Here is a 23,550-nt window from a genome sequence, read left to right as displayed (position 1 = left end):
CTCCTCTGTTTCTGTCTCCCCCTTCGGTGGAGCCTGGGCCACGACGGATCCCGAGGGAGAAAAAGGAAGACGGAGCCCGACCCGACGCCGAGAGGAGGGGGCCATCCGCAAAAGCAGGAGTGAAAGAAGCCGCTCTCCTCGTCCATTTCTGATCAGACCTACCTGTACAGACAGACTGTTCAAATCAATAAAGCCTAGTTTGAACCCTACTAAGACTCGTATCTTGCCTATCCCCACGCCCCCGGTCACAGTATCCCATTAAAATCAGTGTTTTATCATAAATAAAACAATTATTGTTTCCAATACTTCCACCCTTACAATAGAACCCCTATTAGGCACACACCTGACGGGTGACAATCCTTCCCTGAATTGTGGCAGGATGGAATGCTCTACCAATACTAGGGTATACACCACCACTTTCTCTAGGGATCTGTAGGATCATTTGTTCCATCGTTGGGTTGAAAGGATGGGCCTTGTTCTGTGGGAGCTAGCTCTAGTGGGCCTCTCAGGGTTATTTTCTTTTAGGAGAGTAATCAACTCCTTCCCCTTGTTGGTGTCCACCCAGCTCCTCTTCCTGTTTAACATTTGTTAATTTTCCCTCAATTTGTATATTTGTTTCTATGTTTTAATTTTCCTTCCTTGTGTAGCCGGCTATGCTTCTGCTTTCTAGTCCCTCCCCTGTCTCTCTCTAGGTCTAAGTTTTTCTTTTCTTATTTCAGGTCGTATGGAGCCCATCTTCCATGGAGGAGACTTGCAGGACGAGTCTCCCATACCTGGTTAATCCCCTCTTCCACAGTACCTCCTTTTGGGCCCGATTTAGCAGGAGGATGCTGTAAAGCATTGGTCTACCTGCCAAGTCGGACCTTCAGCTCTCTTGCCTCATTTAGAGGTGAGAGAACCATTTGATTACCACTGGTGGAGTATAAGCTGGCTCTTCGGATGGTAACCCCAGACTAGCCACAAAATGATCAGTTCATAGTAGTGGTCACCCCATCCTATTTAGGTCGGTTTACGGTCAAAGATTTTCTTTTACAGCATCACGACTGCAGTAGTGGAGACTGGTGATACCCATCAGAGGACGGGGGTCTTCGCTCTGCGGATCTCCCCAGTGCTGAAGTGCATTGTGGCCAGAAGTTGCTTGTCTGGCTTGTTTTCACAGGCGCCGCATTTCAGTGTGAAGGAGGAGAGGCAGAGTGTTTCTCTGTAAAGGAGAGGCAGAGTTTTTCTGCAGTTAAACATTTAAATAAATTAACCTGTGTATTATTGAGTCTTGCAAGTGAACATGGTATTAACCCTCTGATGACTAATAGTGCAGATCTGGCATGGCTACTCCCTAATGTGCAGTTTTATTTAGGAAATAATGGGGGTACTTCTGAGGAATTCCTGGAGAGAAGACCAAACATATTTGCTACACATACTCTTTTCTTTACATAGAGAATTCCCAAACTGGGATGGATATTTTTTGTTCACTCCTTTTCCTTAAACCCATAATATAAAAGGAAGGTAGAACCAATCTACACTGTCAAAAACCAGTTAAAACTGTTTTTCAACAGGTTCATCACCACCTTGTCTACTATTTTTTGTCCCTTGGATTACTGATCTTCAGCCCTGATTTGCTCAGTGCTGCTGTGGTTCTGATTTTTTTTAACCTTCTTTAGTACTCTTCATGTTCAATCCTTTGAGGTATTTTAGGTATGTCAAACAGAAGTGTGTTATTTTCCCATAAAAGACGCAGTTGCTTTGAAAGGGTTACCTCAAGCTAGCTTACCTCAAGCAAGCTAAATTAAATCCTAAGGAGTATTTCTTGCATCAAGCACTTGACACTTATGCTGTGTGCATCTGCTACTAAGAGCATGAAAGTAGGGAATATGTAGAATGGTTCAAGTGCACAGTGGGGGCGTTTGATTTTTGTCTAGATTAAGCACACTTATGCTTCTGGAGTATGTCTTCTGTAAAAAAAAGTTGGTTGAAAAGGAGTTTTTTTACATGGCTCCAGTTTAGCAAACCTTCAGTGATGCGGAGGGTGCCGCAGCATCTCCCTTGACAGTACAGAGCAGTTTATAAAACTTGCAGTGATGGGGAGGGAGCCGCAACAACTTCCTTGACATCACATAGATCTCCACCAGGCAGGCAGGGATCTTAAGAAGGGCAGGTGGGCTCCCCCCAGGACTACCTGCAAGGATCTTAAGAAGGGCAGGTGGGCTCTCCCCAGGACCACCTCCAAGGATCTTAAGAAGGGCAGGTGGGCTCTCCCCAGGACCACCTGCAAGGATCTAAGTGGCTACCATAGTCTCCTGGTGGCTGGTCACTAGGGAATCGTGGCTTTCTTTCTGGTGGAGAGCTCCTTGGCCCTTGCAACTACATCCTCTAAAGAACACAGACAAGCTGGCTGCTAAAGACAATGACACCAAATGATGTGGGGAGAAGTCCTTTTCTTCGCAGAGTAAAAAAATATTAATGGTGGTGTTGTAACCCACAAATAATAATATCGTTTAAATATCAAATGAACCTGTCAGTGGCGGCCGGTAATTTTAGGAGGGAGGGGTGGCGGTCCTCGGACCGGACACATGCAGACAAACACAATCACTCACCCCCATGCATACACATTCACAATACTCATTACCAAATACTGAAACATACAAGCACAAAACATTAATTTGAAAAACAAAAATCACATTTACCTGCAGGTCTGCCTTGAAGTCCCGGTAGGATTGGGACTGCTGCAATCCCTCATTGGTTGACCTAAGGTCCGCCAATGAGGAAAGCAAGAGACACACAAATGACGGTCAGAATGTGGAACAAATCAAAAGTCCAGCTTGAACTGCCAAGCCTGATCCTCCCTGGACCAGAAACAAGCATTCTAGGACCTGTTTCGGGGTATCGCCCCCCATCATCCAGGCTAGTTTGAATCAAGTGGCACAGTGAGCCCGGGACATTGCCACCATGCCACCACAGTTTAGACCCAGCGATACGCAAATCAGTCTTGACCCTGCTCTCAGGGTGCTTGTTTGTGGTCCAGGGAGAACCTAGCTTGGCAGTTCGGGATGAATTGTTCCCATGAGGAGCAGGGTCAAGACTTATTTGCATATGGCCGAGTCTAAACTGTGGTGGCATGGTGAGCAAAAGAACAATGGATTTGATCCGGTTCTCTTGACTGTGGTTGAATGTTTGATTTGTTCCGTATTCTGTCTATCATTTGTGTCTCTTTTGCTTTCTGGCCCTAATTGAGCCGGTATGCCCAGACATGGGTCTCGGGCTCACTGTGCATTCTAGCCAATGCGGGAAGGCAGCAGTCGCATGTCTTGGAGGTCCCAGGAGGGTTGGGACTGCTGCCTTCCCTCATTGGCGGACCGTAAGTCAGCCAATGAGGGCAGGTAGTAGTCCCAACCTTGAAACGGAGTGGGATATAGAAGTGAGACTGCTGACCCCACCCCACTTTGTGACAAGGTGTCACTGATGACACTCAGCCTTGGTCACTTCAGGGCTTAAAACTGAAGCACCCAGGTCTGAGGCAATGAGGGAACCTACCCCTCGTCACGAGGTGGAGGGCTTCTAGGACCTTTGCTGAGCAGAGGAGGTCACACCCACAGGGGCTGTGACATCCTCAGCCCAGCAAATTTCAGCTCGGGCAGCCAGGAGCCTGCGCATTTAGAACAGGTCTAGCTCCTGGCTGCCTGACCTAAAAATGAAGAGTGTATGTCAGGCTGACCTTTGCTCAGCCTGACAGACACTCTTCTTGAGGGGCAAAAGGTGAGGGGGTGTGGCCCCTCAGCCCCTATGGACAGGTCGCTGCTGTTACTTGTTAAACAAATGAATGATAGACATCTGAAGGAACTTTGAACAGATAAAAAAGTGAGTTAACCTAACTTATGACCCTTGGGAACAGACATTTGTGACTGAGTTTGTAACTTATTGATCTAGTGTGCCAATATAGGAACCCTTGCCACATACAGACTGGCATTTGTGGGAGTCACCTGGATTTTCTGAGGGAAGAAAGCACAGTAGACCAGTTTGGTCTTGCAGCAGTGAAGACATTTCATAAAACTGCATCTCCTTTTGAGTGTAGGTAGACTATTTTATAGCTTTCTAATGAGAAACAGTATTGAATATGGCAATTTTGCTATTGTGACAGTATCTCTTGGTGATAACATTCTCTACATGATACCACAAACCAAGCGCTCTTTAAAAGACTCAGTTGGTGCCTTTTACAAAAGGGTCAAGAATGACTGGGTCTACGTGGGAGCTTTCTATTCCAGACAAGAGCCCTACATTTATCATAGAATTTACCCAGAGACAAAGAATAATCAACTCACGAAAATTCATGCGAGGTGGCGTTTACAAGTGTTTAAAACTGTAAATCCATGCGCTTATGGAAAACCAGGTACTGGAAACATGATGGTGTTGATTACGATCGCGGTGAACCCACCACCGGCAAGCTGCGGGTGGCGGGTTCACCGCGATCTTGTGGCCATTTCCCGCCTGCCATATTATGATGGGGGGGTGGGATCATGGGGGTCAGGAACTCCGACCGCCTGAATCGGGAACTCCGACCACCAGCAATCCGACAGGCTCATAGAGCCCGCCGGGGTAGAGGAGGCTTCAGCACACCATGGCGGGTGTCTGGTGGGGATGGACTTTGGGGGCCCGTGCGGTCCCCACTTGACATGGGGCAGTTCCTTTTTCCAACATTAGTGCACTAAAGTTAATTGTCAGGCAAATTGTACAAGTTGGGCTTTTTGAATCACGCTGTTGTGTTATTCAGCTTTCAGACTGGTAGTAGCACACCTTGTTTTATGAACTCCTGTCTAAAGCAGACTCTTCATTTAGCTATTGCCTAGCTTACAGGGCAGGCCACGCTCTCGTCTATGAGCGTGGGCTCGATGGGCTCCTCTGCCATCTTCAGCTATTTCAGCGCCACAGTGTAAGGCAAAAGATCCAAGTGTGCACATTTGTGTCAAGACTGCAGTCTTCAGAGTGCTTTCCAAGATCTTGATGGTGCACAGGAATGCAGACTGTTGCGAGATCCAAACACACATTGAAAGCTAAACCAAGATGAGCAAGCCTGTCCGATTCTCTATCAAGGCAAAAAGTAGTTAATAATGGTTTTTATGATCTTAAAATGGTGTGAAGTACAGCAGCAACCTGTGAGATAAATGTTTTGTGTAGCACCGGAAAAGACAGTAACCAACGAGGATTCCATAGTTGTTAAGAATAATGAAATTTTGCACCAGATGAGCCATATCATTGGAACATAATACATTCCGCCCCAACCACTCTAATACATGTAACGGATTCTGACCCAGCACTACTGCATTAGCAATTTTCTAATAAAAACAATTGCAGTATAAAAAACTCTGTATTTAGATCTTAGAAATACAAGGTTATAAATAGCTACTCTTAACATGAACAGATTGATCGGCAGCCAGCTAGCACAAATTTAAAAGGGTGACTGGTAGCCACGTAGAACCAGTACGATTACAAAAGAATGAAGTTTTGAGGAGTATTCTGCCAAAATAGTAATTTATTTTAACAATATTCTGCCAAAATAGTAATTTATTTTAACAATCAGGACAACAATGACCAAACATTACTTAACAACACTCGGAAATATGAGTTCACATTTATGTCAGATAAGGGGAAAACTACACTGACAAATTTTTAAAAACAGAACTGTGCAGTGGTCACATGGAGACATTTCTAGGCTGAAGATTGTTAAAAAAAAAAAAAAACTTGGGGCCTCGTTTAGAGTTTGGCAGACAGGGTACTCTAACACAAACATGGCATAGTACCCTGCCTGCCAAACAGACTGCCCACTTGCTGTATTTGAAGTCAGGTGGAATGTCATGTGTCCCCCAGCAAAAACCTTACACCAACAGCCAGATGGGCTTGGAGTAGTCAAGTACGTACCTCAGACCCTCCATCCTGTTTAGAGCGGATGGCACAAAGTACTTTGGAACAGCCAAGGAAAGCCTGGTAGTTCCCCAGCAGAAAAAAGTACAATGACCCCAAAGAAAACTCCCAGGGTGTCGGGCTCATTAGTATTTTGTTTTTCTTCCGGTTTGGAACTTTATGTAAAGCACGTTTTTTGAGCAGTAGCATAAAACATGCCAGTGGCTCAGCAAACCTTTAGTGCATACAGATCAGCCGCCATGGCAGCTGCACCTATTAAGGCACAGAGATATCTAGATATGGTAGCTGATACTATAAATGAAATGAGGCCCTTAATAGGTTTAGTGGGATATTAGGATTCCCTAGTGAGCATTGACCACAATTTGAAAATGGAATGAAGACAAGTGTTATACCAGTTTCCGAAACTTGCTTGTTCCTGGCACATTTTGTATTTGAGTTATGAGGCTTTTTGTTATATATTGTACACCAAGCAATACACCATCCCCTTGCAAAAGCAGAATGTGAGACCTGTCTCTTATTCAGAGTTGCTGAAGGATTGGGCAGGTGAATATTAACATGTTCATCATCTGGAATCACTAAAAGAACTTACAACTGGAGTCTCATTCATCAGTTATTCAGATCTAACTGATCAGATTTGAGAATCAAAAATCTGTAATATAAACAAAATAACATTGGTAGAAATATTACTCTTCAGAAAACATCATCTGGACTAGGTCCTTCTTCATACATTGTTCTTCAACCAACTTCTCATGCTGAAAAAAAAAGGAGAACACAATTAATAGACATCAGTATATGTCCTCCAGCTTTGCTCAACAAGCTAAGATTTAATCTACCACAAAATGTGTAACAAAGAAAAGAATGTAACAGCTTTAAAGGGTAGTATCACATCATCCATAACGATTAATATCACTTCTGTATGTTTTCAATTCTGTTCTTTGAGGCAGACGTTTTATATAAAGGTAGTGCACAACAAATACCTAATAGACAAATGTAAAAAGTGGATGGGTTCAGACAAACGAGTCATGATTGTCATAGATGACTTGTGGCCAGCATGTAATTAATGTGATCTTGTCTAGAGTGCTGTTGTCGATGCTGGCTTTACCAATAATTAATATGGACCCCATAAGCAAAGGGGAGCAGTCACAGAGGGAGAGGTGGTGGAGAAGGGTATAGGTGATAAAGCGGTCATAGACAAAAATGGCTTTTATCATCAACAATGGCACAGTTGAACTGAATGACAGCATGGCACAAATCAGAATTGTCAATAATTTTTTCCCCCGCTCTGGAAAGGTATTAGCACGCACGCGCGCTATGCTGCAGTAATTTGCGTGTAAGCGCAGCTTCGTTTTTAAAATTACCGCATTTAGTATTTTATTTCCTAAATTGCTTTTTTCCCTGCTTTTAACTCCTCTACGCTGTGCCCACACACTTGCATGTTAATTGTGCCCCCCACCGCGTTTTGAGCGGACCTGTTACCTTACATCTCTTGTGTCTGGCGCCCGGTCGCCATCTTGGGGGAGGCAAGGGTCGAGTGTGCCATTGGTTCAGCGCTCCAGCGCTGTTAATGACCACAGGTGAGCCCTACTTAAGGCGAGCATTTCTTTAGCTCTGCCTCTGGAAAGGTATTAGCACGCACGCGCGCTATGCTGCAGTAATTTGCGTGTAAGCGCAGCTTCGTTTTTAAAATTACCGCATTTAGTATTTTATTTCCTAAATTGCTTTTTTCCCTGCTTTTAACTCCTCTACGCTGTGCCCACACACTTGCATGTTAATTGTGCCCCCCACCGCGTTTTGAGCGGACCTGTTACCTTACATCTCTTGTGTCTGGCGCCCGGTCGCCATCTTGGGGGAGGCAAGGGTCGAGTGTGCCATTGGTTCAGCGCTCCAGCGCTGTTAATGACCACAGGTGAGCCCTACTTAAAGCTCGCTCGTGTCGCGCAGCGGTGACGCGTAGCGGTGGCGCCTGACTCGCGCCTGAGTCAAGCCAGAGTCCTGCCCGTCTGCGCCCGTCCGCGACAGGACGTGCTGGACGTGGCTGGCTCTGGCTCTCGTCTATTCAACTATTACTCCGCCGGGGTCCATCATGCGGGCGTACACACGGGACTGCCTGTTGGCCATTGGGCAGGTAAGTTGCTGTTGTACCCTTCCACCGGTACACCCATTGCGTGGCCCATACCATTGCCCTTGTAATGGGTGGGCTCTTGACTCTCCGCGTTCTCTCCCAGGGATTCTGCCTTCGGAGACCTGCCGTACTGCCGATATCCCTACTGCCCTGAAGATTTTGAACTTGAATGTGAGGTCGGTGTTGAAACACTACCAGAACATCTATGACCTCATTGAGGAGGAAGTTCCAGATATATTTGCCATGACTGAAACATGGCTACAGGATGCTGACACCGCTATCATTAATCTAGCTTGCCCACCCGGCTATTCGATGTACACCTTGAATAGGCGGGGTAGGGGTGGCGGTGTAGCCTTAGTGGTAAAATCTATCTATCCCTGTGTCTGGACTGCCCTAAGCATCTCTGGGTGTGAAAGTGCCCTGTTCAAGGTCTCCGTCAGCCCTGAGTTTACCCTGTCCGGTATGGTCGTTTATCGGCCACCCGGCAGTGATGTGGTGTTTAGGAATGCTTTCCCTGATATAGTTGGCCCTCTGGCTGCAGACTGTGCCAACTTTTCTATCATGGGAGATTTAAATCTGCATTTCGACACCCTCTCTGGCTTGACGGTACGTTCCATCTCCTCTGACTTGGAGGCCTTTCAACTCCCTCAGATGGTTTCCCAGCCTACCCATTCAGGGGGGCATATCTTGGATCCCTTGTTCACTAATCTGCCGGGGATTCAAATTACTTCTGTTTCACCGGTGGAGTGGACAGACCACTTCTTGGTATCCATCCTATGCCCTGTCTTTGCCACCCCTTCCATCTCTTCGGCTAGACGGGTTCAGAAGAGGGCTTGGAAAAAGCTTCGGTTAGAAGACTTTCATCGTCTTCTATTAGAGGAGCCGCTCGGCCCTTTGACGGATGTAGAAAAGGGGTATGACCTCTTCTGTTCTTGGATCACCAGGGCCTTGGACTCTCTGATACCTATTGTATCAACTAAAATCAATTCTCGAGAGTCGAGCCCCTGGTACGATGGCGCCCTTCGGGCTTTAAAGGGTGCCTGTAGACGGGCTGAGAGGGCTTGGAGGAAGACCTATGGGGCTGACCTAAAAGCCGCATACTCCAGGTCCGTTAAGCTATACCATCGAGCTATTTGCCGAGCCCGTGCGGCCTTCTATGCCGCTGAATTCCGGAACAGTTCTAATCCGTCGAAAGCCATCTTTAAGGCCGTTAAAGATCTTACGACGAAGCGGATCACCTCTACGACCGAAAGCTCTCTTTCCCACTGTGAATCCCTCGCATCCTACTTTTTAGGGAAGGTGCAAGCCATTTATCGGACATTTTCTGGTACAGGGCACAGTGAGGAAAGTATCAATGGGGCTCACCATCAGACTACTCTGCTTGTTTTCCCCCCCCTCACCTCGGACGGCTTTGACAAACTTGCATTGCAAGTTAAATCCGGATCCCCATCCGATCCGGTAAGGCCTGCTCTTTTTCGGGATCAGGCTTTTATGGGGCGTTCAGTTATATGCTCCCTTGTCAATCTGTCCTTGGAAACGGGAGTAGTTCCAGCTAAGTGGAAACAAGCTGTGGTGTCCCCAATTATTAAAAAGCCCACTCTGGACCCATCTAAGCCTGAAAGTTACCGCCCCATTTCGCTGCTACCCTGGCCAGCCAAGATTACTGAGGCCCACGTCAATCTGGCCCTGTCTGAGCATTTGGCACGAACCAATGCCCTCGATCCCACACAAAACGGATTCCGTGCTGGGCACAGTACGGAAACCGCGTTACTTGTGATGGTGGAACATCTCCGGGCAAGGTTGGATGCTGGTCAAACGGCGGCGCTTATTTTGTTAGACCTTAGCGCCGCCTTTGACACGGTGGACCACAGCATCCTCCTGCACCGGCTCGAGGAGACTGGTATTGGCGGTCAGGTGTTGCAATGGTTCCGCTCCTTTTTAGACGACCGCTCCTTCTGTGTTGCCATTCCTCCCTTCAAGTCCAACTACCAACCGCTGGCCATGGGGGTTCCGCAAGGGTCCTCGCTGAGTCCCACGTTGTTCAATCTCTACGTGAGACCGCTGGCTGATGTCGCTAGGCAGTGGGGCCTAACCTTGGTCTCATATGCCGACGACACACAGCTGGCGGTTACTCTCAGCGGGGACGCGGAAATTGCGGCCCCCAGGTTTCAGTCTGGACTGAAGGCGGTGGCTAGTTGGCTGACAGGCAATTGCCTTCAGCTTAATGCCACAAAGACGGAGGTGATGGTCGTCGGTAAGGGAGTGGAGCTGTGGGGCGACCAATGGTGGCCTTCAGAGCTGGGACCTACTCCGACCCCGGTGTCGGAGGTGAAAAATCTCGGGGTATGGTTGGATGCCGGCCTCTCCTTTGTAGGGCACACACAAAAGACTGCGGCCTGTTGTTTTGGACTTCTAAGGGGCTTGAGACCAGTACTCAAGTTCTTTGATGCCCCAACCAGGCAACTGGTGATCCAGGCTACTGTCATCTCTCGCCTGGATTATGCCAGTTCTCTCCTGGCTGGGGCTAACCAGGCCGAACTAACCCGTTTGCAACGGGTTCAGAATGCCGCGGCGAGAGCGATTGTTGGCCTGCCCAGATTTAGTTCTGTGGCAGGTGTCCTTCGCTCTTTACATTGGCTTCCGGTTAGGAAGCGCATTCTCTTTAAGATCTTGTGTCTTGCTTTTAAGATTCTGAGAGGTATCGGCCCGGAAATTTTGTCGAGCTGCCTTTCCTTTTATGTCCCCACCCGCAGTCTCCGTTCCCAGGGTTTGGCCCTTGCAGTGGTCCCCAGATTCAGGCTCAGCCGTATGGGAGGCCGTTCTTTCAGGGTCGTGGCTGCATCAGCATGGAACTCCCTCCCTGTTGAAATTCGTTTGATGGAGGACCTTTTGACTTTTCGGAGGGCGATAAAAACTTTCCTGTTTTAGTGGCTCTGTCTTTATTCTCTGTTGTGTTGTGTTTTGCCTTGTCCTTGCGCCGGGACGCTCCTTGGCTGGAGTATCTGTGCGCACAATAAATCACCTTAACATAACATAACATAACATAACCTTCTGAAAACTTTATGAAGAGTGAGAAGACCTCCAGAGATTGGCTTCTGCGCGTGGCTCCAGTTGCAGATATTTCACTTGACAAGGCCATTCGTAACTTAAGAAGATAAAGATCTCACATCCCTCATCACCATAGTCTTGGAAAAGACGCTACAGACTGAATCCATCTAGGTCTTGGAGAAGAAGAATCCTAATATTTGGTAGTTTTTACCAAGCAGCTTTTATCAGCCAGCTGATACGAAGGAGGCAGGGAAGAAGGCTTTGGTGTGTGCCCTGGAGCATAACCTCAGCCTTTCGCTTTTCCCTGCCTACTCCATGAATTTTAGAGATGGAGGGAAAGAAAGGCAAAGGCTGTTCATTAGAAATTTGAAATGTTGAGTGCAGTGGGCCTATACCAGTTCATGTAGGCTGCTACTGCTCGATAGTCTTTAATGGAGCTCTCAACATTCCAATGTTCTAATATAGCCTTTTAGCCCACAGTAGCGGGCTACACCGGTCATTAAAGGCCTTCTCCAGCATTAAAAGCCCGTGCCGAAGGGAGCGGAACTTTAATGCCGGTATAGCCCAGCTACAGAGGGCTCTAAGGCTATTAGAACATTCTGCCACGGGAGGGCTGAATGTTCTAACAAATACAACAAAGGCCTCAAAGAGCCAGAGGGGACTATAATCCCAGCAACCTCGTGAAGCCTTTGTTCACAGCAACAGCTGTGTAGGACATCATTGGAATGTTGGAACTCCAGGCATCTACCAGCCATTACAAGCTAGAGCACTCCATTGTCATCAATGGAGCACCCAACATTCTAATGATACTCCCAGAGTCGCTATTGCAAGATGCCATACAGTTATATCGCAGTCTGTAGGAGTAGTAGTCAGTTTCTGATTCCGCATTCAACTGTTACCTAATTCCTCAACTCTAGTCCCCAATGTTTCAATACTGGACTGGTGGGCTCCCTTGAAAGCCTAGGGATTATTCTCTTTGTCAGTCAAGCAAGCCAAGCTTCATTATTTTTATCTAGTGTTTGTTCACTTTCTTATAGGCTACTATACCTAAGAACAATAGTTACTTACCTGTAAACAGGTGGTTCTCCAGTATTGGTGTCTTTCATAGATTCACATGCCTGAATCATTCCCCGTCGTCGGAGTGGGAGTCCCACGGTACATAAAAAAGCAATAATATGCCATAATATATATAGCAAATATCAGAAATACTAAACCAGGAAGTAAAGTAGCACCAGCTACAGTAGAAAAACTTCCACATTAGTGACTATCCTAGTCGTTATGTATTAGACCATGTAGCAGCTCTGCAGATCTGTCGTAGAGGCACACCAGCAAAAAGGGCAGTGGAAGAGCTAACCGCCCTTGTAGAATGTGCTCTTGGCAAGGCCTGTAAGGGTCTACCGGCCTGCTGATGGCAAAGTCCAATTGTAGAGGAGACCCATCTAGCAATGGTCTGTTTTGAAACTGCACAGCCCTGGCGTTGCCGGCCAAAAGCTACGAACAGTTGGTCTGTCTTGCGAATGGTAGAGGTTCTTGAAAGGTAAAACTTGAGACATCTTCTAATATCCAACGAATGCAGTGCTCTTTCAGCCGGAGACTGTGGGGCTGGAAAGAATGTTTTGAGGACAACCGGCTCATTCAAATGAAAATCCAAAGGCACTTTTGGCATGTACTGAGGATTAGTACGTAGTACAACCGAGTTCGTGGTGAATTGGATGAAAGGCGATCTAGATGCAAATGTCTGAATATCGCTCACCCTTCTAGCAGATGTTAAAGCGAGTAATAATGACACCTTCCATGTTAAAGATTTCAGGTCCACCTTATGGATCGGCTCAAAAAGGTGACGCATGAGCTGAGTTAGTACGATATTCAAATGCCATGCAGGTGGAGGTTTCCGTACAGGCGGAAACATACAAAACAATCCTTTAAAGAATTGTTGAATGATCCTTTCGGAAAACAAGGAGTTTGATCCATCTTGACGAAATCTAGAAATGGCAGCCAGGAAGACTTTAAGAGTCGAATGCGACAAACCCAACCTGGCCAAGTGTAAAAAGAAGGGTAGAATTTGATCTGGCTTGGCATAAATGGGATGGAGACCGTTAGACTGGCACCATGCTGTGGTAAATAAATAAATAATACCCTATTTTTGACTAGACTTATAGCATAACAGATAGCTCAATAAATAAGAGTCAAGATTCGAGGTAGTAGGAGTTTCTGCAGGTTTATTACAGCATAAGGACAGGATCAGGACAACCTGCATGGGAATAGGACAATAAGGCCCGGCAGCTGCCGGGGCTGGGTCTGGGATGAGCGCGCTAACATTTAATAACAAAACATTGACTTATATACATAGCGCAAACACATAGCATTACATTGCAGTAGGCGTAACAGTAGGTGGAGTAGGAGGCGTGACGCGTAGCAGTCGCGAGAGATAAGAGAAATAAGAGGTGTAACTGGGTGTAACTGGGCGTATACATAGACATGTGGTGCAAAACGTAACAGAATATGTCATGAATGGGCGGAAACTTTGGAGGGGGCTACCTAAGGAGCCGGGACCTCTAACCTAATGGTGCGCGAAAACTAGCAATGACGTATTACTAGGAGAAGCTGGGGGCTACGAACTCTGTGCTAGGAGCAGAGACTAGAGTCTGGAGGGTCGGAGCGACATGTACCTAAACCCTATCTGGTATCTACTGTTTAGGGAACATGTTGATATAAACTAGAAGTCATGAGGGGAAAAGCTAACTTGATTCTAAGACCGGACCATGCATTATTCTACATGTAGTGCGTGAAGAATATTAAATGACCATTAAATACAGTATTTCTCTAACGTGGAGACGAGAAGGCTAGACAATGACGGAAACTATTGATGCAGTTCAGTAGCTTAGGAATGCAGAGGAGGAGGACTGAACTGATAGCAGGAACTATAACATACTTTTGGCAGACTCAGAGGCAGAGCCGGGGTGCACCGGGCACTGCAAGGCAGGAAGTAAGTGAAGGGTCGAGGATACAGGTGGGGGCTGTGTCGCTCCTCAGCGAGGCTTTCAGGAGACAGGAGCTGAATCTGTGGTCCGGGCCCTTTTGAGGCCTGGAAACGGGGACTTTATAATTGAATAACGTGCACACTGAGAAACGTGGCAACATTACTTACATAGGCCTGATATTCGTAGTATTCACGAGGACTAGAAACTAACATACTAGAGGTGGACACAACTGTAATTGCGTCTTTAATCAGAAATGGGGAATAACATATGCATATTGGTCATGCACACATAACATATGATGGATGAGGCGTAGGGACACAGAACATGGCAAAATTTACTTTTCCACATTCCCTCCTTGTCACTACGTTTTCATCAGGAAACATCAATATTCATGATACCATCTATCATTTCATACAGTACCATTTGCTCGTCTCGAATTGCCTTGGAACGAGATTTAGAACGGGGCTTGGGACTAGGAATACAAGAGGTAGCACACATGCTGCAAATCGCAGGGCCACATTGTATACAGAGGCAGCAGCTAAATATGATCGCTACTGCAATACCTAAGAAGGACAGGACTTTCCATCCCCATGCGGAAATTATATTCCAGAACCAACCGGACCATGTCCAGGTGCCTAGATCTTGGTGTAACAGATGGGCAATTTTATGGAGTCTGGTTATAGCTGAATAAACAGACGGCGCGTTATTAGGAATGAAAATACAACAACTGGATCCGAGAATTCTACAGGCCCCGCCCCTATCGGCCAGTATGACGTCAAGGACGAGACGATTCTGTAAAACGACAATTCTCATAAAGGACTGCTCTTCAGTTAAGTTACCTAGAGCGGAGGCAGTCTCATCTACTACTGCTTCAAGGGTTCTTGTTAACCTACGAATAAGCTTACTATTTACAACTGTACCTAAATAAGGGAAAACACCTTTATCTATATCAATGAATTGCTCTGCGGCGGTTTCAGTATAGTCGACAATCGGGAGATTTCTCTTGTGTCTAGTGTGTACTAAGAAAGAATTCCTATGATAGTCAGGTGGGGCTAGAAAAACAGGTGGCAGTAGGAAAGCAATGTAACAGGTTCCCTCCCAATCGAGGGGCAGACGGACATATGCAGTTTGACCACAAATAAAATAAGAATGACGTGAAGCTTTGAAAATAGATTTCCCACTGTCACTATACTGGATAACAGTAGTACATTCACTATGACCTATATGTATAGAACCATAACTACGGACACATAATTCGCCTTTGACTGGTAGTACTGAAATAGCGGGTGAGTCTGGAGTAGTATCAGACTGAACATTCAGAACCATGAAATTCGACGAATAATTTCCTAAATTATATACTTCATTTTCTAAATCTAAACCTGTTCTGTGGGGGAAACCTTGCTTGTCTGGGAAACATGTACTGTTAAGAAAAGACATATCTGTTGAGGATGACGTTAACGTGGACCATGCTCCACACGAACCATTGTGTGAGAATGGATAAGGAAAGAGTGGCAGAACTCCCTTCGGTGTCTGGAAAGGGGGGAGTCGACCACACACCCAACAATTAGTGGCATTGCTGGTCTGGTGTGAATAATGTAACATACGGATAAATGTGTTATTACGCATGGCGAGGCGGTATGAATATTCGTGAGGAGGCAGATCACTAAACGTGTGCTCTACTGTAGCATGAGCAGACATATTTACATGAGGAACTGAAAAACACAGATAGAAAGCGTAGCTGGTGCAGGAAATCATTAGGCTGATGAATAATATGAAACTCAGAAAAACGATACATTTGATTGAGCTTTGACTGACTCTCTCACTATGGGGGTCTATTTTATACATGTCAGAAACAGTCTAACCGTTTCACCTAGGGGAGGACTTATACAATCAAACTGGCTGACTTATTAGACCTGAGCTTTAACTTATACTCCTGTTGCGGAGTTTTCTCTAACAAGGGAGGGGTTGTAATAATGTTTTGTGCGGGACAGTCCTTTAAAACAATGTTCTGGCAATCCTTCGAATCCTGGGAAATGTTCTTGGAAATGTTTTTGAAGACTGGTTTCGATCCTTTGAAAAGTTTTACATGAGAAAGGTGGACCCACCCCTTCCTGCCTTCCAACTTGACGGCAGTTCGGGTGGTCAAGAGGACCTGACGTGGCTCCTTCCAACGTGGTTCCAGCGGACTTGATCTGTCGAAATTTCTGATCATCACTAGGGAGCCTGGAACGATCTCGTGCGGTGCCACCTCGGTATTGTCTGGAAATGCGGCGGCAACCTGTGAACGACATGAGTTGAGGGCAGACATCAAGGAAGCTAGGTAATCTGTCAACATATTACATGAAACATCGGTAATACTTCGGGGTCTAGGAGTACCCCACATGTTAGGGGGGCGGCCGAAAACGACCTCATACGGGGACAGACCTGATCTGGAATGTGCGACCATACGCATGTAAAACAGAGCGACTGGCAAAGCTACTAACCAGTCCACACCCTTGTCTTTACAGACTTTTGCTATACGGATTTTCAGAGTCTGATTATGCCTTTCGACTAGTCCAGCTGCTTCTGGATGGCGTACACAATGGAACTTCCACTGGTACCCTAACAAAAGGGAAACGTGTTTCATGAGTTCAGATGAGAATGGCTGGCCGTTATCAGAATATACGACTCTAGGGAGTCCATATCTAGGGAAGAATTCACGAACCAACTGCTTGGCAGTGGTCGCGGCTGTGTAATCTGGGACTGGATATGCTTCTGTCCATCTGGACAAGGCGCATACAACTACAAGGACATACTTGAAACCTCGACATCGCTCCATTTGAATATAATCCATCTGGAGAACCTCAAAAGGGTGGTCAGGGGGCTGGAAACCACCTTGTTCCACCGGGACACTTTTACCTGGATTAAACTGACAACATATCATACAGGTACGGACTTTCTGCTTGGCTGCAGCTCGTAAATGCTTGTTGAACCAAATGTTCTGGATACTGTCTAACATAGCTTTTTCTCCTAAATGTGCTGGACTATGTGCGGTATTGATAATGACTTGAACCATAGAATCGGGGAGAAACCATGTGGCTCTACCCTTCGTTAACCATCCTTGATCTGTCTGGACCCCTCCTTGTACAGACCATTTCTTGATTTCATCGGGAGTAGCATGTAACTGGATATCTATGACATCTTGAGTAGGGTCCTTAACTGTCATGCATGTAATCGGATCTGGAGTATGTGTCTGTGTCTGATTAACTGGAATGTCTGGAGTCTGTGCTGTAAGCTTGGCTGTGCGGTCTGCTAAATCATTACCTTGGGAAATAATGTCAGTGACTTTCGTATGTGCTTTGCACTTCATGATAGCAATAGATGTCGGTAAATGTATGGCATCTAACAGGGCTTGAATAAGGAGACCATGCTGAATCTTGGTTCCATGAGAAGTCATAAAACCTCTCTCCTGCCAGAGCACTCCGAAGTCGTGTACAACTCCGAATGCGTAACGTGAATCTGTGTAAACATTAACCTTCAGGTTCTTGGCATGTATACAGGCTTGTGTCAGAGCAACTAGCTCTGCTGCTTGAGCGGACAGGGTATCAATACGGTGTGTTTAAATAACTTCAGTGTCGGTAGTCACTGCATACGCGGCGACTAGTTCTCCTGTACTAGTTCTCATACATGAACCATCCACATAAAGTGTCAGGTCAGGATCTGGTAACGGAATGTCTGTCAGGTCTTGTCTTGGCTTTGTCGTAATGTTAACTACTTCCACACAATCATGTGTGTCTGGATTTGAACTAACTGATGGTAACAGTGTAGCAGGATTCAGGACGTTGCAGCGTCTAATTTCTATGTGTGGCTGGAACAGTGTCAATTCATAACCTGTTAAACGTGCAATTGTCAAGTGCTGAGTTTGTGTTCGGTTTAAAAGAACTTCTACTGAATGTGGAACTTGTACTGTCAGGGAATGTCCTAAAACTATAGAATCACTTTGTCTGATAGCTAGTGCTGTGGCTGCAACTGACTTGAGGCACGCAGGCAACGCCTGGGCGACTGGATCTAATGTGCTCGAAAAATAAGCACAGGGCTTGTATTGACCTGCTTGATCTTGTGTGAGGACAGATAATGCTGTACCTTCGCGTTCAGTAACGAAAAGTGTAAAAGGCTTACTGTAGTTCGGTGTAGCTAGAACTGGAGCTTGACATAGGGCTTTCTTTAACTCGTTGAAACTAAGTGTATGGTCAGATGTCCAAGGGAGGACAGTCGATACGGCTGCCTCCTGTATCGTTAACTGTATCAGTGGCTTGGCTAGGAATGCATACTGGGGAATCCATTGTCTACAATAAGAAGTAAGGCCGATAAAGGCACGTACCTCCTTCTGGGTTCTGGGCTGGGGAAGACTCGCTATTAACTGGATACGGTCGGGTGTCAACTGCCTACCCCTCTTGGACAGCAAGTGTCCTAAGTATACCACTTGCTGGACACAGAATTGAAGCTTCGAAGGTGACACCTTGTGCCCCATCTCGGCTAGAAAATACAGAACTGTAAGTGATGCACGCTCGCAGTCACGTTCAGAACGGGCTGTGATCAGTAGATCATCGACATACTGGAGCAGGGCAGTGTCAGTTGGCATGTGAATGTTGTCTAGTTGTCTCTTGAGTGCTTGACTGTAAATACTAGGGCTTTCTGTGAAACCTTGAGGAGCGCGTGTAAACATATAGCTCCTTCCATTTAAACAAAATCCGAAAAGAAACTGGCTGTCTGGATGAATTGGAACACTAAAAAATGCATTCTTGAGGTCAATAACAGTGAAAAACATGGCTTCGGAATCAATGGCTGTTAACAGGGAAGAAATGTCTGGAACAACTGGGTACTGAGGAATAATACATTTGTTAAGCTCTCGCAAATCAATCACTAATCGATATACTGGGGGTGCATTTGGATCAGTACGTTTCATGACTGGAATGATCGGAGAATTGCATACATTGGAGTCAGTTTCTACAACTACTCCTTGAGCCATGAGCTCGTCAATAATTTTGGATAAGGCTGCTACAGCCTCAGGTGGCAATCTGTACTGCCTGATTCGTGGTAACACTACACCTGGTTTGAGAGTCACACGATAGGGTGTGATTTGCATGTAACCTACATCAGTTGGACCTTGCGCCCATAAATGCTGCGGAACATTAGACAATCTTGAATCAAAATCTCGTAATACATAGTGACCCTTAAAGTCACGTAGGAACAGACGTATTCCCTCTGGGGAACAGCAAATAACTGCACCTAATTCTTTCAATGTCTTAATGCCTAATAGATTTTCTGGACATGACTTAGTAAGTAACAGATCAGTAGTACGGGACAATGGACCTACTTCTAGAGTAACTGGCTTTGATATCTCATTAACTATGGGTTTTCCTGAAAATCCAAGGGAAACATTTCTTGAGCCTGAGAGCGGAGCCCCTGGTACTTCGGCGTGACTAATTGTGGTCCTACTTGCCCCTGTATCGATCAAAAACTTTCTGTCTTTCCCTAATACTTGACTGTGAACATAGGGACCTTCTTGGTCTACAGGTATCTCGATGAGAGGCAAGCCTACCTCCCTCTCTAGGCTGTTTCATGAATATGACTGGTACTCTGGATACTCGGACTGTGCATACTGGTACATCTGCGATGTAACGTGCTGTGTTGCAGCAATAGGCTGCGGTGCGGAAACTGTCTGTTGTGCATTCTGTGACTGAGGAGTCTGTGAAACTTGTTCTTGTCTCGGCGGACGTGGCCTTTCTTTAGTCTTACCAGTAGCTATGTTGTGTTTCAGAACTGCACACTCGTTTATAAAATGACCTGGCTGTTTACAATAATTGCAGTTCCCTTTAACGGGAGCCGCAGGGTGACTGGCTTGATTCGGACCCCTCTTCTGACTGTCTTGAGGAATAGACTGTGCAACTAGCACTTTCATTTTCGTGTCTTTCATACGTTTTCTTTCGTGTTCTTGCTCTTCTCTAATTCTATTCTGGTGATACTGGAGCATCTGGAGCATCTGGGACGGAGTATTTGCTTGCCAGGTGCTTTCGACTTTCAAAACTCGGTTTTTAATTTGTGGACTTGAATTCTCGACTAATTTGGTAACGAAAAGATGAGGGTATGACTCACTACTTGTCTTGAGACCACTGTTAATACTGAAACATTTCTCAAATCTAGAATAAAAATCACTAATATCCTCATCTTGTTTCTGTTTACAGGCTGAGATTGCATCCCAGTCTTCTTTCCTAGTTGTCAATAATCTGGGTAAAACTTGAATCAATAATTCTGGTAATTCTTTACATTTATCTCCAAGACCGGTACCTGGTACTCGTGCCTTGTCTTCAGCTTCTAGAGCTGTCCAATCGATCTTTTTCTCTCCCACCTCCCATTCTTTTTCTTTTAACTTTTCATACACCCCTGCGGGTAACAGGACCTTTAACATTTTAATTATATCTGGGTACGTGTATTCTCCCATACGGAGCATGTCTTTTAATTCTCTATGGAACCCCGCTGGATCTTTGTCATGACAGGGAATTAATTTCTTCATTTCAAGAAGTTCCATCTTTGATATCGGAGTGTATACAAACACTCGTTGCATTACGCCACCCGCCCCTTGGACTGGGTGGACTTCTCGTAGCGGATTCTGTCTGTCTATGTAGAATGGTTTACTTTCTGGGGGTGAGACATGAACAAAATGCGGGTTCAGGAACGTTCTATACTTGTGGCGCTGTTCTAGAATGACACTAATTAAATCGGTACCTAGACCTCTCCATCTGTACTGGAGTAACTCGTTCAGGATATCATGTAACGGGCCTGGATCAGAATGTTGACCCTCATACAGGGTAATGAGGTGCTGGATCATATACATACCCACCAGTCGTTGCTCGGCTGGGGGCAGTTTCAGAAACATTTGTGCCACTATTTCGTCTGGAAAAGTGGTAGAATCAGTAATCCATCGGACTGCTGATCGGGCTAGTTCTTGTTCGTGCATGGTACTTAATTCGCTATATCCGACTCGTGATTTCAGAATGTGATCGGTAGCTTGAAATACTTGTTCTAGGGAGCCTTGTTCTGGTGCTGGATGATGAAAAATAGACTTAGGTTCTGGACGTAAATGGCGATCTGGAAATCTGGATTTTCCTACATACGCTATTCTGGCGGGATTCTCGTCTTCCTCTTCAGGATCAGAGATACTTTCTTTCTCGCTTACTTGTGCTGCTTTACGCTGTTCGTGTAACCTTATTATTTCTTTACGAATTTTCTTGTACATACTTTCCATGGCACTAATGGTCTTGTGCTTACCCTCGGCTATATTATCACTCCACCTTGTTAGGATTCTCATTTCGGCGGGATCTTTAGACGGGTAATCTTGTTCTCTTATTAGACAATTGATCAGGAACTTTAATATCATGAGCTGAATCTCGGCTTTCCTTTGAGACATAATTTCGCCAATACTTTCTGGATCATCCCCTGTACGGATGAAACGATATATTCTGTCTAGATCTTCTTTCATATTTGGTAAGGTGACTAGATACTCGGTCACCCTCCTTACACGTACGGAATATAAAACCATATTATACTCGCCTGGGACTGCGTCATAGACACATTCGGCAAGGGCTTGTCTGATTTCTGTAACAGACTTATTACTTTTAGGAGTACGCTGTGATGCTTGAGCATGTAATTCGAGTGCTGATAAACGTTTGTGTGGCGGCGGGGTTTGAGGAGGACCTCCTCCTGCGGCCCCTATACTAGAATCGTCGACTGACATTCTTCGTGCTTGCAGGGTCGGTAATTGTAACGTGGGCTGAACTTGTATGGCAGGCTGACCCGGGGGTACCGTAACAGGTACTCCGGTGTCTGGAGGAACAGGAAGTGCCTGATTTACAGGGACAGGTGGAGCGCGAACTGGATTTGCATATTCTGGAACTGTATCATCCAAATAGGACGAAATAAAAATATCAGCTGCGGTCGGTTTGTGACGTAGCTTGGTCGGAACTAATGGTGGTGGGAAATTACTGGGTGCCTCTGGGGTCGCTTTTGGCAAACCTTCGGCAAGGAGAGGATACATACCCTTAATAAGGGCATGCCTCTGTCTGTCTGACTGTTCGGCTTTGACTTGTTCACCTATCTCGATTAATTCTCTTTCTTGGGCTCGTTCTTGGGATTCTCTACTTAACTCTGACTTTCTGACTTCCTTTTCCGTTCTTCTATGCGCTTCCTTACGCCATAACTCGATGGCATCTTTCTGTGACTGTCTGGCTTTCTTTTTCCATAATGCTTCCTCTACTCGCATGATACATTCGGCATCCCATGTACCCGATACGGGCCATCTATACTTTTCTTCTAACTGTTTGGTATACTCTACCCATAAATCTAGATACAATATGGCGCTTATGCCATGTTTCTGATACATAAAGTGACCTGGACTGTCCCTAGGCGGAACAGGAACTGCTGCTTCCAGCAGACCCTTTCTAGTTTTTAACTGACGTAACTTGGAAAAGAGCGGCATTCTAAACTTGAATCGGAACACAATACAATACACGAAAAAACAATAACAATTGGGAAAACAATTCAGGCATACCACGACGTTGGAAATACATTAAACAACATTATAAATAACAGTTCGAACAGAATACTACCTGAAAATACTGAAAACAGAAACAGAACAGAATTCTCGAGAACGGAACAGACTAGAGTTACTGGATGCACTGCTGTAACAGTACGGAACATACCGGTCCCATAAAGGAACGCATCAAGACCCGTATCCACCTAGGTGAACACTTCGTTTGTGGGCTTGGGTACCACCAACCCACGGACCAGGAGTCAATTTAGACTGACCCTGTCTAGACACTACCCCAGCAATGGTACTCACCGGGCAGCACGGAACGGAAGGCCTCGGACGGGACTGGACTACGACGACGAACTTCGGACTTCGGACTTCAGTTACGGGTGGGCCTCCGGATACCTCGGACCTTGGACTCTCGGCTTGGGCTCTGGTCGGGACTCGCCGCGTTCCTCCACCGTCTCGTTCGGATGCTGGACCGCCTCCTCCGTCTCCTCCGTGGGCCTGAGGGATACTTGAAGCAGAAATGTCTGCACTTGGCCAGTATGGTTCCGTCACGACTGCAGAGGGTCAGGGGGTCGGCGTGGCTTCACCGACGCGTGGGGAAAGGGCAGGTCCCTATTCGGGCGCCATTATGTGGTAAATAAATAAATAATACCCTATTTTTGACTAGACTTATAGCATAACAGATAGCTCAATAAATAAGAGTCAAGATTCGAGGTAGTAGGAGTTTCTGCAGGTTTATTACAGCATAAGGACAGGATCAGGACAACCTGCATGGGAATAGGACAATAAGGCCCGGCAGCTGCCGGGGCTGGGTCTGGGATGAGCGCGCTAACATTTAATAACAAAACATTGACTTATATACATAGCGCAAACACATAGCATTACATTGCAGTAGGCGTAACAGTAGGTGGAGT

The 23,550-nt window shown here is 45.9% G+C and overlaps 1 protein-coding gene across 1 annotated transcript in view; it reads right to left on the bottom strand.

The window, feature by feature from the left end:
- Positions 1-5,501: 5,501 nt before the first annotated feature.
- TXNDC17 (thioredoxin domain containing 17) overlaps positions 5,502-23,550 on the bottom strand; it is a 77,067-nt gene continuing 59,018 nt past the window's right edge. The window contains exon 4 of the mRNA XM_078679333.1: positions 5,502-6,662. Coding sequence (XP_078535459.1) covers positions 6,594-6,662 — 69 coding nt within the window. The 3' untranslated portion in view covers positions 5,502-6,593. The remainder of the gene's footprint in view (positions 6,663-23,550) is intronic.

This window comes from Lissotriton helveticus, chromosome 3_1, assembly GCF_964261635.1.
Source record: "Lissotriton helveticus chromosome 3_1, aLisHel1.1, whole genome shotgun sequence".
NCBI classification, from domain to species: domain Eukaryota; kingdom Metazoa; phylum Chordata; class Amphibia; order Caudata; family Salamandridae; genus Lissotriton; species Lissotriton helveticus.
Note: the sequence above shows the minus strand (reverse complement) of the source record. Positions and strands in the feature narration are given on the sequence as shown.